The sequence below is a fragment of the Panthera tigris genome, chromosome B2 (genome assembly GCF_018350195.1).
Source record: "Panthera tigris isolate Pti1 chromosome B2, P.tigris_Pti1_mat1.1, whole genome shotgun sequence".
Lineage (NCBI taxonomy): Eukaryota > Metazoa > Chordata > Mammalia > Carnivora > Felidae > Panthera > Panthera tigris.
This window is the reverse complement of record NC_056664.1, coordinates 122,553,025-122,568,125: the sequence shown is the minus strand read 5'-3', so window position 1 is coordinate 122,568,125 and position 15,101 is coordinate 122,553,025. Positions and strand designations below refer to the sequence as shown.

At 44.2% G+C, this 15,101-nt stretch overlaps 1 protein-coding gene and 1 long non-coding RNA gene across 5 annotated transcripts in view; one reads left to right on the top strand and one right to left on the bottom strand.

The window, feature by feature from the left end:
* The first annotated feature begins 1,263 nt into the window (after positions 1–1,263).
* MAP3K5 (mitogen-activated protein kinase kinase kinase 5) overlaps positions 1,264–15,101 on the top strand; it is a 205,864-nt gene continuing 192,026 nt past the window's right edge. For 2 of the 4 annotated variants that reach the window (XM_042987198.1, XM_042987196.1), the window contains exon 1: positions 1,264–2,231. In XM_042987198.1, coding sequence (XP_042843132.1) covers positions 1,808–2,231 — 424 coding nt within the window. In that variant the 5' untranslated portion in view covers positions 1,264–1,807. Of the gene's footprint in view, positions 2,232–8,799; positions 9,235–15,101 lie in introns of those variants that run through there. The other 2 variants (XM_042987199.1, XM_042987200.1) reach the window with 2 other exon arrangements.
* Positions 3,337–8,803, bottom strand: LOC122238747. The gene is made up of 2 exons (XR_006217880.1): positions 7,025–8,803; positions 3,337–4,382 (listed from the first exon to the last, which is right to left on the bottom strand). It is a non-coding gene; the product is annotated as an uncharacterized LOC122238747 (long non-coding RNA).

The window sequence follows — 15,101 nt, the reverse complement described above, 5'->3', positions numbered from 1 at the left end:
TTTTACACACCTTTAGAAAAAGCTAAGGTCACATGGCTTCGTTAAGACTACATTTGTGTAGCTGCGAGGTGTTTTTCCTCATTACTATTTCCTTCCCTCTTTTAACTCTACTACTCAACTGTTTCATCCTTCCTTTTCTTCTACGCTTGAATTTGCATTGATAATTTGCATTACTCTACTTTATTCAGAGACCTCACTTATCTTGGTTCCCACCTCTGAGATGGGAAGTCCAAAATTGTTACTTCACTGCAGCTTTCACCAGTTTTCCTAACACAGAACATTTTGGAGAAGTTCTCTGAAAACTTATTTGCTCTCCAAATAAGTAGATTTCTTCCTTTTCATCGCTTTTAAGCAATCCAGGTATCCTTCCCCCTCCCCCGCCGTGGTGCAATTAGAAAAAAAAAAAGTCACTTAATTTCCTCCTTTCATTGGATGATGCTTTGCGGAGTGGGATACAAACCCCTTATTCTATCTCCAGAAAGTATATGGGGCGAGCAGGGGCCGTGGGGGGGGGGGGCGAGGGGGTGCTTTAAAACCCTAAATGAGAATGCTAAGTCCTTCAGCAGTTGGAACTAATCAATTTCTCATTACTGCTAACATAGCTACTCGAATTTTTTACATGAAAAGTAGCAGAGGCAGACCTGATCAATTATGCCGGCCACTTCCGCAGCGCCACGGTCAGGAATCCTCGTCCACTTTAGGCCCCGGCTGCGGGACGCTAGTCGAAATCCTCCAGTCTTGCGCAACGCGGGCCTCCCCGCGCTGTACCAGACCGCGCGCAGAGCTAGCCCGGCAGGCGCCGGAGGGGGGCGCCGTGGCCGCGGGGACCGCTGCAAACGCCTCGCGGACTAGCTCCGGAGCCCCGAGTGTTCGCAGGAGAGACTTTCTTTGCGCTGCCGTCGCATGCGTTTCGGCCTTTGGCTCACTCCGGGTCTTTTTAGGTGCGCGTCGGGTGGGTGACGGCGAAGAAACCCGGTCCGGCGCAGCGCTCCGGGCCCAGCCGAAGTCCGCGAGCCACTGCGCGGTCGACTTCGTCCGGGCTCGAGCTTCCCAGCAGCGCCCTCCCCCGGGGCGGGCCCTGACTCTCCGGTGCCGCGACGAGTGGGCGGCAGAAGCCGGTGGCCGACAGGGCGAGCGGCTGCAAAGAGCGGAGAGACTCCCGCGGCGAGGTTGGCGCTCGGACGCAGCGGCCCCGGCGCGCTCGGTGGAGAAACGAGGCCAGGGGAGGAGGAGGAAATAGAGCAGATGAAGGGGAGCTGCCGCCGAGGAGGGAGGCGGGTCCTTGCGGCTGCGGCTGCTGCTGTTCCGGGACGCAGCCTGGAGAGCCTGCCCGCCCGTGAGGTGCTGGCCAGGTAGCTCCCCACCCAGCGGGCACCCTCCCCGGCTCCTCCCAGCGCCCGGCACCAAAGGAGCCGGGGCCGCGCGCCCGGTGGCCAGGGCGCACCGCACCCCGAGCGCGGCGCCCTTGAGCTGCACCGCGGCGCAGGTTTGCGAGCCGACTTGTCTGCCCGCCAAGAGAAGGAAGCGCTGTCCCTTCCCGCTCAACCTGGCGTCCCCACCCCTTGTACTCTACACCCTGCCTCGGACGAGCGGCGCGGCCACGGAGGCGCCGAGGAGGGGCGAGCCGCCGCCGGGCAGCGGCGTCCCTTCGGGGGAAAGGGCGCCTGAGAGGAGGCGGCGGCGCGGCGCGGAAGGCGCGACTCGCGATGGCAGCTGCTTAGCCCGGCGCGCACGGAGCAGCCCCGAGCTGTGGCTGGCCAGAAGGTGCGGCTGGGCGGGGGACGCCACCGCAGCCCGGCCGGGAGAGATGAGCGCGGAGGCGGGCGAGGGCATCACTTTCTCCGTGCCACCCTTGGCCGAGGGCGGCAGCTGCCGGAGGGGAGCAGCGGCGGCGGCGGCCGAGGGCGAGGAGAGCCAGCTACCACCGCCGCCGCCGGGCAGCTTCTGGAACGTGGAGAGTGCCGCCGCCCCGGGCACCGGGTGTCCCGCTGCCACCTCTGGGAGCAGCGCCACCCGGTGCCGGGGCAACTCTGGTGGCGGAGGCGGCCGACGGACCACGGTGGCGTATGTGATCAACGAAGCGAGCCAGGGGCAGCTGGTGATGGCCGAGAGCGAGGCCCTGCAGAGCCTGCGGGAGGCGTGCGAGACGGTGGGCGCCACCCTGGAGACCGTGCATTTTGGTAAACTGGACTTTGGGGAAACCGCGGTGCTGGATCGTTTCTACAATGCAGGTGCGTGTGCAACCCCTTCCCCGTCTTCCACGGCCAGGTGCCACGTTTTCCCTGGCCGCAGCAGGCGGGGAAACGTTTTACTGGGCTCCAAGCGTGCTTCCTACTTACTTACTTCTTGCCCCACCTTAAGGGCAGCGAGCGGCGCTGCGTGACCGCTCCTAGCGCTCGCCGCTTCTGGGAGAGAGTGGGTGCTGGTGCAAGATCCTGTGTGTTTGTGCCAGGCTCACCCACTGGCCCGCGCTGGAGCTCTGGGTCCCTGCGGTCCTAATAAAGAACTTTTAAGTTCTTCAACAGGGCGAGATATTACTCCAATCAGGCCTTCAGCATTTGGTGTCCTGGTTTCTCTTCTGTTACTTTTGGCCCATATTTTCCTTCTATATATACCTGTGACTTTTAGATGACGCTCTCATTTGTTTCTTTCTGTGTAGTTTTGGAAGTACAGAAACCACGCAGCCCGCTGCTCACAGAGTATATCCATACGAATTTGCATGACGTGTCGTGATCTTCCCAAGTCATTTTACTTTAACAAGTTTAGTGGCTTGAATGTTCCAGTCTTACCAATTTGAACTTCCAAGGAATTACTTCCAAAAGCCATAAGCTTGTAGCTTGCACTAAACTTATGTGGTATCTTTTGAGAGGATTTTTTTTTCATTACCGCATATACACCATGATGGGCTGGAAAGTACATAATTTAACACTGTTTAAAATTCTATATGCTATTTTCATAACTAAGATTAGCTTGGCTGTTAAAGTGATTGCTAGCATAATCCATAAAAAGTCCATAAAAATCTTCTCAACCTATCACCGATTTTAGAAAGTGTCAATGCAGTTCTAGTGACTGATGCAATTAGCTATCTGTTGGCTAATGTTAGGAATAGTAACATGCTATTGAAATTAACCTTCAGTACCCTGCGCAACCAAATATGAGAATATATACATATTTATTTTTGTAAGTGTGGGCGGAAAATTTGATTTAATGGTGGTTTCAAACAGTAAGGTTCTTGCATTTGTGATCACATAAAAGGTTTTATTCTCCAATTTTGCTTTCAGTTCTGATTCTCTTTAGTCTCTTCAAAACACCTGAAGTAGGCTTATGTCAGCTTTGGAATTCAGCCAAAGCTGAATATTTTAAGAACAAGAAGAACTTCATGTTAAGGAAACCAGACTAAATAAACTAGGGCTTTCTGGTGCTGGTATTTTTTTTTACAGTCTTGGTCTTCATAACTGAACATGAGTATGATGTATTATAGCTTAGTTCTTTGTGTGACTTGCTATAAAAATTGCATACACGTAACTTTTTCTAAAAATTACAGCACTCTTATTTTTGGCTTATAATTTGGAAGAAGCTTCAAAGAACTGAAAGATATGTGAGGAAAACACCCAAGCAAATACTGAGCCTATTTTTATTGCACAGATAGATTCAGTATTTTTTATAAGACTCTGTAAAAAAAAAAAAAATCTTAAACTCTAAGCTAATTTGAAAGAAAGTTTCCTAACAAGGCTCACTTACTGTTTATTCTCCAAATACTGTTTGTGGGAAAGGGAGAGAGGAAGATTACAAGGGAACCGACACTTGAACTGTATCTTGCTAAATTCTGCAAACAAGCCTGAGAAGGAAATACTTCCTATCCTTCTTAGAGGAGAAAACCAAGGGCTCCATGACTGGCCTGGACTCAGAGGTGGTAACTGGTCAATGCAGGAGTCTACTTCAGGTGGCTGACTCTTGAAGGTCATCTTTGCCCTTGCTGCCCCCATTTAGCTGGGCTGATTTACTCCCAGGGTCAAAGGAAGCTTCCTATCTTGGAATCATGTGACGGAGAGCTGCCAGGGACCTCACAAGCCATCCAGGGGCAGTGTGGAATAGTGAGGAGGACACCCTGTGGGAAGACCTATGTTTCCAAGCCAGCTCTATCTCATCTACTGCTTCATTCAACCTGGACAGGCCCCAGTTTCACCCTTTCCCGTGTGCGTGACACGAACTCTGAGCCCTCTCATTCGGCACCGAAGACGTGACAGAATGATGACGGTAGCAATTTTGGCCAAACCCTTTGTCTTTCTCAGCTGAGAGCTGCCAAGAGTCTGAGGGTGGTCGAACTTGTCTTCTGATTTCTGAGAGAGCACTTACTCCTCCTCCACCAGGGACACGTTTTTCTGTAAAGGGCCAGATGGCAAATATTTTAGACTTTGCAGGAGGTCTCTCTTACAGCTATTCAACTCTGTAGTTACGACAGCAGCCAGCTCAGTACCTAAACAAGTGATTGTGGCTGGGTTCCAGTAAAATTTTATTAGTGAATCCTGAGATTTCAATTTCATTTACTTCACAAAATAAGTATTCTTCCAATTATTTTTCAACCATTTAAAAACGTAAAAAAAAAAAAAACCATTCTCAGGTTGCAAGCTGTACAGAAACAGGCCTGGCAAGATTTTTGGCCCCTGTGCCACGCTATCTTTTGTTCTGCCTACATTTACTACCTTCATTTGGAAATTGAATCCCCAAGATATACTCAGAAGAGCAGAGTCCCTCAAGTTAGATCTGAGTTTTCATCCTGGCTCTTCTCCAAAGTGTGGAATTATGAACAGAGCCCTTCATCTCCTCCGAAAGCCTGTAGGCTTGACAAGGGTCTGATGTGGAGGGGAAAATCGAACTAAATTTCTTTCTTTCTTCTTTTTTTTAAGTATTTTTTTAGATGTTTATTTATCTTTGAGGGAGAGAGCACAAGGAGGGGAGGGTGGAGAGAGAGGGGTCAGGGGATCCTGCCCTGACAGCAGAGAGCCCAGTGTGGGGCTCAAACTCAAAACGTGAAATCATGACCTGAGTCGCAGTCGGTCACTCAGCTGACTGAGCTACCCAGGAGCCCAGAACTACATTTCTAAGATTCCCCCATTTAATCCCTCGAGTTTGCAAAGGTAGGGCAGCATGGTATGCTGGGACAGAGCATCAGAACAAGAGTGTCCAGATCTGGATTCTGGCCTTTGGTTCTTCTGTAATTTGGAGCAAAGTGGGATGCTGGGTGGCTCAGTTGGTTAAGCGTCCAACTCTGGCTCAGGTCATGATCTTATGGTTCATGGCTTCAGCCTCCGCATTGGGCCCTTTGCTGACAGCTCGGAGCCCAGAGCCTGCTTTAGACTCTGTCTCTCTGTTTCTTTCTCTGTCCCTCCCCTGCTCAGACTCTCTTTCTCTCTCTCTCAAAACTAAATGAATAGGGACACCTGGGTGGCTCAGTTGGTTAAGCGTCTGACTTTGGCTCAGGTCATGATCTCTTGGTTGGTGAGTTAGAGCCTGTGTCAGCTTCTGTGCTGACAGCCCAGAGCCTCTGGGGCCTGCTTCAGATTCTGTCCTTCTCTCTCTACCCCTTCTCCACTAGTGCCCCCTCATCTCAAAAAATAAATAAACATTAAAAAATAAATAAATGTTACAAGTTTTTTTTAAATCTCCAAAAAGAGTGGAAGGTTAGAATAATTGCTCTGTTAAATTCTGTACTTTAAAATTACATTAATACAAAATGAATTACATTATACGTTACATATAAATACATACATTTATATACATAAATTACATTAATACCAAATGACTTATTTCAGTCCTTAGAGGTGAATCAACTGCTTGTATATATCATGTCCTCGGCCCCTCAAGGAGTTCAGGGTGAGTGGAAAGGGCAGACATCAAGCCTGGCTGCAGCAGGCCTCTGCGAAGATCCTTACAGAATGCCTTGGGTCCCAGGAGACATTCTAGAGTCAAACTAGGGGGAGGGCAGGTTCAGAGGTGACAGCTGAACTGAGTTGGAAGGGTGAATAAGGGCTACTTAACTTGGAACAGCTCAGTTTACTGGACTGGACAAGAACTTAAAGCTGGGTTACATTTTTATCAGCTTCTCCCTATCTGTGTGTACCAGGGTCTTTTTAAAGAATAGATGGCAGTTGAAGCTTTTCCCTATTTGATTATTGTTTAACCATAATCTAGTTCGTTCTTTGACTACACTTGTCATTCTCTCTTTCATTCCTGTTCTGAGAGGAAACTAATGTTCTACCGAAGCTTTTGTGAAAATCGTCATATTTACGTGTATGAGACTATTACTCACAGATGGCAAATGGCAAGCTAACAACACCCCTTCCCAGCCCCCTGCATTGTAGGCAGTCAGTTTCTATAAAAGTGAAGAGATGGCAGTGATACGTTAGTGATACAGAGCTACTCCGTTCAGGTAGACAGTTCCATCTGACAGCATCTCAAAAAAAATTATTTTTAATGAACATCAGTTCTGTGAAGTATAGCTAGAGTAGGCTTTATTGTTCCCCCCTTTTTGATTGTAAGGAGACTGAACCATAAAGAGATTATATTCGTTCATTCAGGTGAAATGACGTAAAGTTGCCGCTTGGAACCGGGAGCACACTTTGTTTAGAAACAGGCTTAGAGGTGTTGCTTAGATTCTGGGACTAGCCTGTGAGAAGCCTTGTTAACTCAGTGTACTTGAAACATGAAACCCACTCACCACGTTACTTTTTACTTTTTCTTAAAGAAGAATTATTTCTTATTTTTGAGACAGAGAGAGACAGACCTTGAGAGGAGGAGGGGCAGAGAGAGAGGGAGACACAGAATCTGAAGCAGGCTCCAGGCTCTGAGCTTTCACCACAGAGCCCGATGTGGGGCTCGAACCCACAAACTGTGAGATTATGACCTGAGCCAGAGTCGGATGCTTAACTAACTGAGCCATCCAGACACCCCAAAACCTACCCACCACTTGAAACATTCTGGAAAATTATGTTCCTAGGACTGAAAACTGGGACTTTGAACATACCTTTCCTTATGTTAGACCCAGTCACTTTTGCTTGCATCTAGTTTCTGGTAGCATCTGGCCAGATGTAGGAACATCTCTTTGGATTGGTGAGGATGAGAGGAGGCAATATGGTGACCTAGAGGACAAAGGAAGGCTTGGAAGGCTGCAGGGAGAGGAGGGAGACTGAGTAGGGGACTTGACCCTTGGTGACTTGGCCAAGAAGTAATGCCAGCAGGGGATGCATTAACACTTTCACCTCTTTCAAGCTTCTCGCCCTCCTGACCTTATAATTATGGCTCTCAATGTCCTGTTGATGTGAGACCCAGGACCATTGCTCTGCTCAAGGCTTTTCACTCCCTCATCCACCGGGGTCCTCACCAGGCTTACTGCAGATGGCAGTCTCTTCCTCAGCCCTTCACCCTGTAGTACTCATGGAAAACAGGAAGGAAACACATGCTGGTTGAAATGGTAAGACTTGGTTTTTATATTCTCACGTGTATTATGTTTCTGCTTTGCTCGGGTCAGGATGAAAGTTACCCATTTAGGTTATGTCATTGGAGAGGCATCTGAAGTTTCTGGGCTTTGGTTCCACTTGCTCCCAGCAAGACTTCCAGTCTTATTTGATAAAAAGCAAAACAAACACAACCTTTGTCTCCTGTCTATCCCAGACTGAGAAGTCTTCTAGCCCACTTCTGCATTTTCTACTTTTAAATCCAGGGATGCTTTGGTATATATAGCCTCATATACTTTGAGGGAGAGGGTGAAATCTGTATTTCTTTTTTATATATAGTTAATTTTTATGTTTTACTGTTTTTGAGAGACACAGAGGGGGGAGGGGCAGAGACAGGGAGACAGAAGATCTGAAGCTGGCTCTGCCCTGTCAGTGCATTTCTTAAATAGTGGTTCCCACGGACCAGTTAAAAAAAATTGGAAAACTGACATGTGTTTGTCGACCTTTAATGTTCCCAAGTAAGGATATTGAATAGAGAAGGACAGAAAACTCGGCAACCAGTCACTTACTGCCACGATTTCTTAAAAAGAAAAGACATTTTTTGTATTCAATTAGGAAAGGCATAACCTTAGAATAAAGAACAGTTCTTTACATATAGTAAATGTATGAGAAAACTCACTATTATTCTTCTTTCTCCATTTCCCTAAGGATGAGTGAAAACTTGATGTTACCAATCAACAGAGCAATGTTTTGGCAACCTCTGATCTAAACCACCTTTTAGTCCCTTCATACTAAGTCACTGCTTCTTTGTGCAAGAAATAAGCCTTAGCAAAACTATCAGTAGAGCAAACAGAGACAAACTCATAAGGAAAACCTCTGGTTAAGAAGGTATTTTAAAAAAAAATCCCGGTGGTGCTCCATACATGACTGTTCTCTGGGCTTTTAACTTTTTGCTGGCATATTACTAGGACAGTTGCTGACTGCCCACTATGAATGCAGAGCCCCAGGCTTCCTCTTTTGTTTTGTTTTGTTTTGTTTTTGGATGACTGGTCAGTTGTAATTTTCCAAAAAGGGTATTACTAGAAAATTGGAAAAAAGAAAAGTTAAAAAGAAAATCCCGAAGCACAAAAATAAATGTTTTTAGAGCACTCATTTCTTACCCCACGTTGTCAACTGCCGATTGTTGTGACTGCCCTGCTTTCCAGGTTCTTGGGATCCTGATTTCTTTCCTCAGCGTAGTCACCTTTGGTCTGCTTGAGACATTCATCAGTTGGTAGTTTGAGTGGGTTGCACCTCTAGGTGAAGCCTAATTATAAGTGTAGAGTGTACCCTTGTCTCACTCCTGCCAGGCTTCTGGAAGTTTTCTGCTACAGGTCAGTTCCCCTCTGGTGGCTATAGGGACTGTCCCCTGCTTCCTGTTTCAGAGGCCTGGGTAGAGGCCCGTTCAGTTCCCGTTTCAGGTTTGCAGAATAAAATTGGTTCAGGGCTTCTTTGTGAAGCAGTGGGGGATTGACACGCAAAGCCCAATGAATGTGCAAATCTCCACCAACAGGTATCAGTTGTTTCTGCTTTCCAAGTTGTTGCCCCAAGTAGTCCCTTCAGACCCCACTCCACTCTGCGTGGGCCGAGATGGGAGTTGAGAGTGTGGTAAATGGAGGGGCGGGGGAGCAGTGTTGCAGGAACCCACAGCTCTGTGGATGGCGGGAAGAAATCCGGAACCCACAGCCTTGGGAAGGGTGCTTCTTGAAAACAGCCTTGTCGTCCCGTAATTTGGATATAGGTAAGTGGGGAGACAGGCCATATTTAAGGAAGATACCATTATTATCAGGGAGCAAAATTAAATTAGTAAATTTTATTAGCGGTATATAAGAACAAAAAAGGAAAGCAAAGCAAAATTGTAAAACTTAAAAAATCCACTGGTGATACTAATACATTGGTTTCCTTAGCTGTTTTAGTGTATTAGCTTTTCTCTCTGGCTGGTGATGTTAGTTAAAGAAACTGATCAAAATATGTGCCAGATTGTTGGAAAAGGAGAAAGGGTATAAGACAGTGCTGATTCTTAAGGTCTTATCTAATTATTCCAAAAATTTTTTAAAGTGAGTACTTGCATCTTATGTAAGTTTTATTTTATAGTGTGTGTGGTTTTTTTTTCAAAAGAAAACAAAAACCAAGAGATACATAATGCAGGCTACATCGTGGTAATTTTCTTAGGGGAGACAGAAGGGAGAAGAGAAAATTTAAATGTTAACAGCATCTCCTACTAAAATTCATAGCAGAGCTGATCTGTGTCACTTAAATGCCACAGGTTGCACAAGGTGACAGAAAACATTCCATTACAAGCAAACATTTTCTGTTATGGTAGGTCATCAGCAATGAGGAAAGCAGTTGCCTTTGGTACATGATTCATACAGAAAGGAAGTTATATTTCTTTGTACAGCAAGTCTCTTAAAATGGTTGTGGCCAATTATATCACTATTCTCCAACACTTTTAGTTGCTTCTAAGAACTCCTAGGAGAGCCACCCGAGTGAATATCCATGAACTTCAGGCCATGTGTTCTTTGACTCCAAACCATGTCAAACCAGGTATTTGCCTAAGCCAAAGATTTCATTCTCCTTTAGAAATCTTGGTTACCCCTATTTCTTATTAAAAAGTCATCGAAGGAGGGGGCGCCTGGGTGGCTCAGTTGGTTACGTGTCCGACTTCAGCTCAGGTCATGATCTCACAGTCCATGAGTTCGAGCCCTGCGTCAGGCTCTGTGCTGACCACTCAGAGCCTGGAGCCTGTTTCAGATTCTGTGTCTCCCTCTCTCTCTGCCCCTCCCCTGCTCATGCTCTGTCTCTCTCTGTCTCAAAAATAAATAAAAACATTAAAAAAATTTTTTTTTTAATAATAAAAAAAAGTCATCTAAGAAGAAGTAAACCCAGACTATTACATGTCAAATACGTCTTTGTGTCACAATTAATTTTTCTAATACAGTAAAGCCTTGGTTTGCGAGCATAATTCATCCCAGAAACATGCTTGTAATCCAAAGCACTTGTATAACAAAGTGAATTTCAAGAACCATTGGCTCAGTTGTGATCATGTGACATTTGGCATCACGTACTACTTGTGTTATGAGACATCGCTTGTTTATCGAGTTAAACTTTATTAGAAATGTTTGCTCATCTTGTGGAAAACTCGCATAACACGTTACTCACAACCCAAGGTTTTACATGTGTTTATTATGATAAATATCAGCTTACAGCCAGGGCAGCCAGGACAAGGAGTGTGGTTCCTGCTGAACAGGGGCCATGCTTTTACCTTCAGCTAGGAATTTTTCAATTTATAGTTTGGTTATGTTGGGGTGTGGGTGATTTTATTTGGCTAGATCAGAATGATAATATAAATATATGTTGTCCTGTGCAATGTCATCCTCTTTTGCTAATCTTATTAGCTCTATAAAATAAATAGATGTGGCCAAGTAACTATCTATATTTTACAGTTGAGGAAGCGCTTCCTTAGAGAGGGTATGTGATTTGGCCAGAATAAATCATATGGCTGAGTAGGAGTTGAACTCAGGTCTTCTGACTTCTAGATTGAGGTGGTTTTTCCACTATGTCACACTTTCCCCTGCATGAAAAGCATTTCCAAGCACATTTGCTATTTAAGAGGATCAGCGCTAACATCTCAGTCCATGGTGGTAGGATTATTATGAGGAAGAGTCATGGTCATGAGACTCGAGACTTGACTTCTGGTCTCCTCTTGCTAACAAATTTCAGTGACTTCTAGTTAATAATCTTATAAAATAGCCCATCAGAAAGCTCCCTTTGACATTTCTCTATGAGTACCAAAGAGGGAGCTTCTAGCCTGGGCTGAGTCCTGGTTGCCAGTTGCTTGGACTGGAGCTATAAATGGGCTGTCTCCAGGCAAATTTTAGGCTATTTTCTGGACATGGTTCATCAGAAGGACTGCCAAGGGGTAGACCAAAACAAGCCTTTCTCTCGAGGGAACCCAAGAGCTTGGTTTACAACTTAGCCTGGGGAGAGTTTCTTTCCGTGGTTCCCTAAGAAATTCTGCCTCCTGAGTTTGAGTCACTTTCCTCTAATGTTAGAGCATGTATTCTCAGTAATTCAATTCCATAAGCACTTATCAGTTGCCTTTGATATGCCTCTTACTGTGATGGATGCATGAAGAGTCATGAAAGAGAAGCAGGGGTAGATCTGCAGAAAAATAGAAGCTTATCACATGTATCTGTTTCCATGGGAAAAACTGATGCTAAAGAAGTCAGGAGTTACGTGCACTCCCATTCTTTCCACCCAACTAGTTCTTTTTTTTTTTTTTTTATGCTTATTTATTGTGTGTGTGTGTGTGTGTGTGTGTGTGTGTGTGTGTGTGTGTGTGAGAGAGAGAGAGAGAGAGAGAGAGAGAGAGAGAGAGAGAATGAGTGGGAGAGGGGCAAAGAGGGAGAAAGAATCCCAGGCTCCTCCCTCTCAGCAAGGGGCCTGACATGGGGCTGGATCCCATGAACCCTGAGATCATGACCTGAGCCGAAATCAAGAGTTGGACGTTTAACTGACTGAGCCACCCACGCACCCTCCAACTACTTTTTACAAAATATTTAAAAATATTAAGTTGCGAAACATTTCAGTCATAAAGAAAGTACATAAAATAGTTTACGCTCATTCATTCATTACCTAAATACAATAGCTGTTAAAACATTTTGACATTTGTTTCACTTCTCTTTTGCTCCCTTTTAAAGAAACAGATCATTCTGGACAAAACTAAAAGCCTCTTTCTGCCACATAAATTTCACTTCCTGGGAAAAACGCTTTCTTCATCAGAAGTGCTAAATTATGATTTTCAAAAATCTGAAATCGTGGCTTTCTGCAAATGTAAATCTATGTTAAATATTTAATTAACTCATTATTTAATGAGAAAACCAGTAAGATATTAAAGTCAGTTAAAGGAGACTTTGAAGAGTGGATATTATGCTTGCACACACACACACACACACACACACACACACGGAGTCAGGAATGCTGAAATGAATTTGCTAATAGACGCAAAACTGACTAATGTTCTGTAAGACAAATCAGTAAGTGTAAATGTTGGGAGTTATTTTTCTACAGAATGGAAATCAATTGTATCTCTATCAAACAGGAATCACTTTACATTGCTGTGGACAAGAATTATTCTCATTGCTATCAGTTTTGCACAGTTTAATGTTTATCCCAAAAGCATTGTAAAATGTACTCGCATGACCAGCAGGACAATCAAAGGCGCACATCCTTTTAAAATCAGATAGTTCCGGGGTGCCTGGGTGGCTCAGTTGGTTAAACGTCCGACTTCGGCTGAGGTCATGATCTCATGGCTAGTGAGTTCAAGCCCCACGTCAGGCTCAATGCTGACAGATCAAAGCCTGGAGCCTGCTTCAGATTCTTTGTCCCCCACTCTCTCTGCCCCTCCCCTGTTCATGCTCTGTCTCTCTGTCTCTCAAAAATAAATAATCATTAAAAAAAATCAGATCGTTCCCAGCGAATGGGCTGTACAAAGCCAGCCCTCCACTGAAAGGATACCCAGTGTTCTCTTTTACCCATTTCCAAGTCTTTGACAACTTTTTTTCACAGAAGGTTGGTCATTCTCAGCAGGCTCTATGCCTGTGGTTTTCTCAAGGGTCTGTTCTTTTCCCTTCTCAGCTGCTCTGCCATCTGAAGCTGTGACTGCCCTGAGAAAGCCTCAGAATCCCCCTTTTAACCTAAGGCTCCTAATCATAGTTATTTCAGGTCAGGAAACATGTAAAAATTGTATATTAGGGTGTCAGTCACCTAGGTTTCGGATGTGAAAAGAGGTACACACCCTGTGGCCAGAACCACGTCACAAATACACCAGTGTGATGCCTGCAGTGTCTGCAAACCCAGCTTCCCTCTCCTGTTAGGAAATCGTCATCGTTACTAATGTGAACTTCAGTCATGTAGACTGCTCCAAATGGGTTTAGTTTTTGGAGGGAAAAAAATCCTTATAATATTTTAGAGGGCTGGAAAATCGCTGTAGAATTCCACAGGCCAAATAGTTCACTTTGGTCTTGTAATTTAAGGCAAGTCATACCCAAATGAACATCATGTGCTATATTGTACCGGGTGCTGTCAGTCACCACATGCTGGATCATTTTCAATCTTTAAAAAGCTTTATGAGGCAAACAGCATCAGGGGATTGATTTTAGATATGGGAAAACTGAGACCCTGCAAGGATTATCACCTTGCCCCGTGTCACATGGCCACTCAGGGGCAGAACCCAGGTTTGAACCTAAGACTGATTCCAGAGTCCATTCATTTGTAATTCTGCTCTTGTCTCTCTCAGAAATAAACTATTTGAAAACATTTAAATTATGGTTAATCCCATTGTTACAGTCTTCTCATCAGCAATCATTTGTTGACTGCTTAAAATCTGCAAGATTTCATTCTAAGGTCCGCACAAAATTAGGCTAAGATAGTGTAATTTTTGCCTTTTATGATCTTACACCAAATTCAACAATTTAATAAAGAATTATTGGGAACCTATCAGATGCACAGTGGTGCTCTACGTAGTAAGTAAGTAAAACACCCAAGAGAATATTTTTGAGGACTTCATAATGTGGGTGATTTCACTGAACAGTGCACATGAGACTGATGTTTATTACTACTATAACAGGTGTGAGAATGCATTGGAAATAAAAGTCTTACACACCTGTAAACTATGAGTTAGGCTCTCTATTTTTCTATGAAATCAGTATCATACTGAAAATTATTTAGGTAAATTCCCAGATTTCATTAAACACCTTTAAGATCTTTTGTAAATATTGATAAAAATCTTATTAAATTGAATTCCAAGGGAGTGTTTAGAATTCTTTAATGAAGAAGAATTTTTTTATACTGACTTTTATGGAAGTAGACTTATTGCATGAGACTTGGAGCCTTTTTTCTTATATATTGTTTTTCTAGTCGTGGAATTTGATCAATATGTAAATTCTCTTGTATTAGTTTTTTCATTTTGTGAAAAAAAAAGTAGGCTATTTTAGATCGTTAGAATATGCCAGAAGCATTTTCAACTTAATATTCTTTAGGCCTATAGTTCATAATAAAATTGTGCTACTTGCTTATTGTTGGTGCCTAGGGTATATGGCCCTTGGTTGACAGAAAATAGTCAACCTTAATGCCAAGTTATTGAATGGATGGGCCAGAATGAGAATAATAAACAGACAAAATTTCATTTAGATAATAAAGGCAGGCATGTATTGGATACACTGTTGATTCAGAACGATATCTGTATTGTGGTATATACAAAAAAATCACAAAAGGTGAAATCTGGGCTACCTTTGAAGGTTCTAAACAATGTTTATGAATTATACTTTACATAACATTTGTAATTATTTTTGAGTCGCATTCATGCATTTGCTATTTGTTAGCGCCACCAAGACAACAATTCCTAGATTTTTAGGAATTGGGTCTTGGGAACCTAGCTTTGGTTGATTGAGTGAAAATTCAGATACTTGTCGGTATGGGCGATAGGATTTTAGTTTTTCAAAATTAAGTCCTGGACAGTTTCCCAGATATACTGACTGGCCCAGTGTTTACTGTTTATATGCCATCAGAGGAAGAAAAGGTTTGTAGGCAATTGGAAGGGGTAGGGAG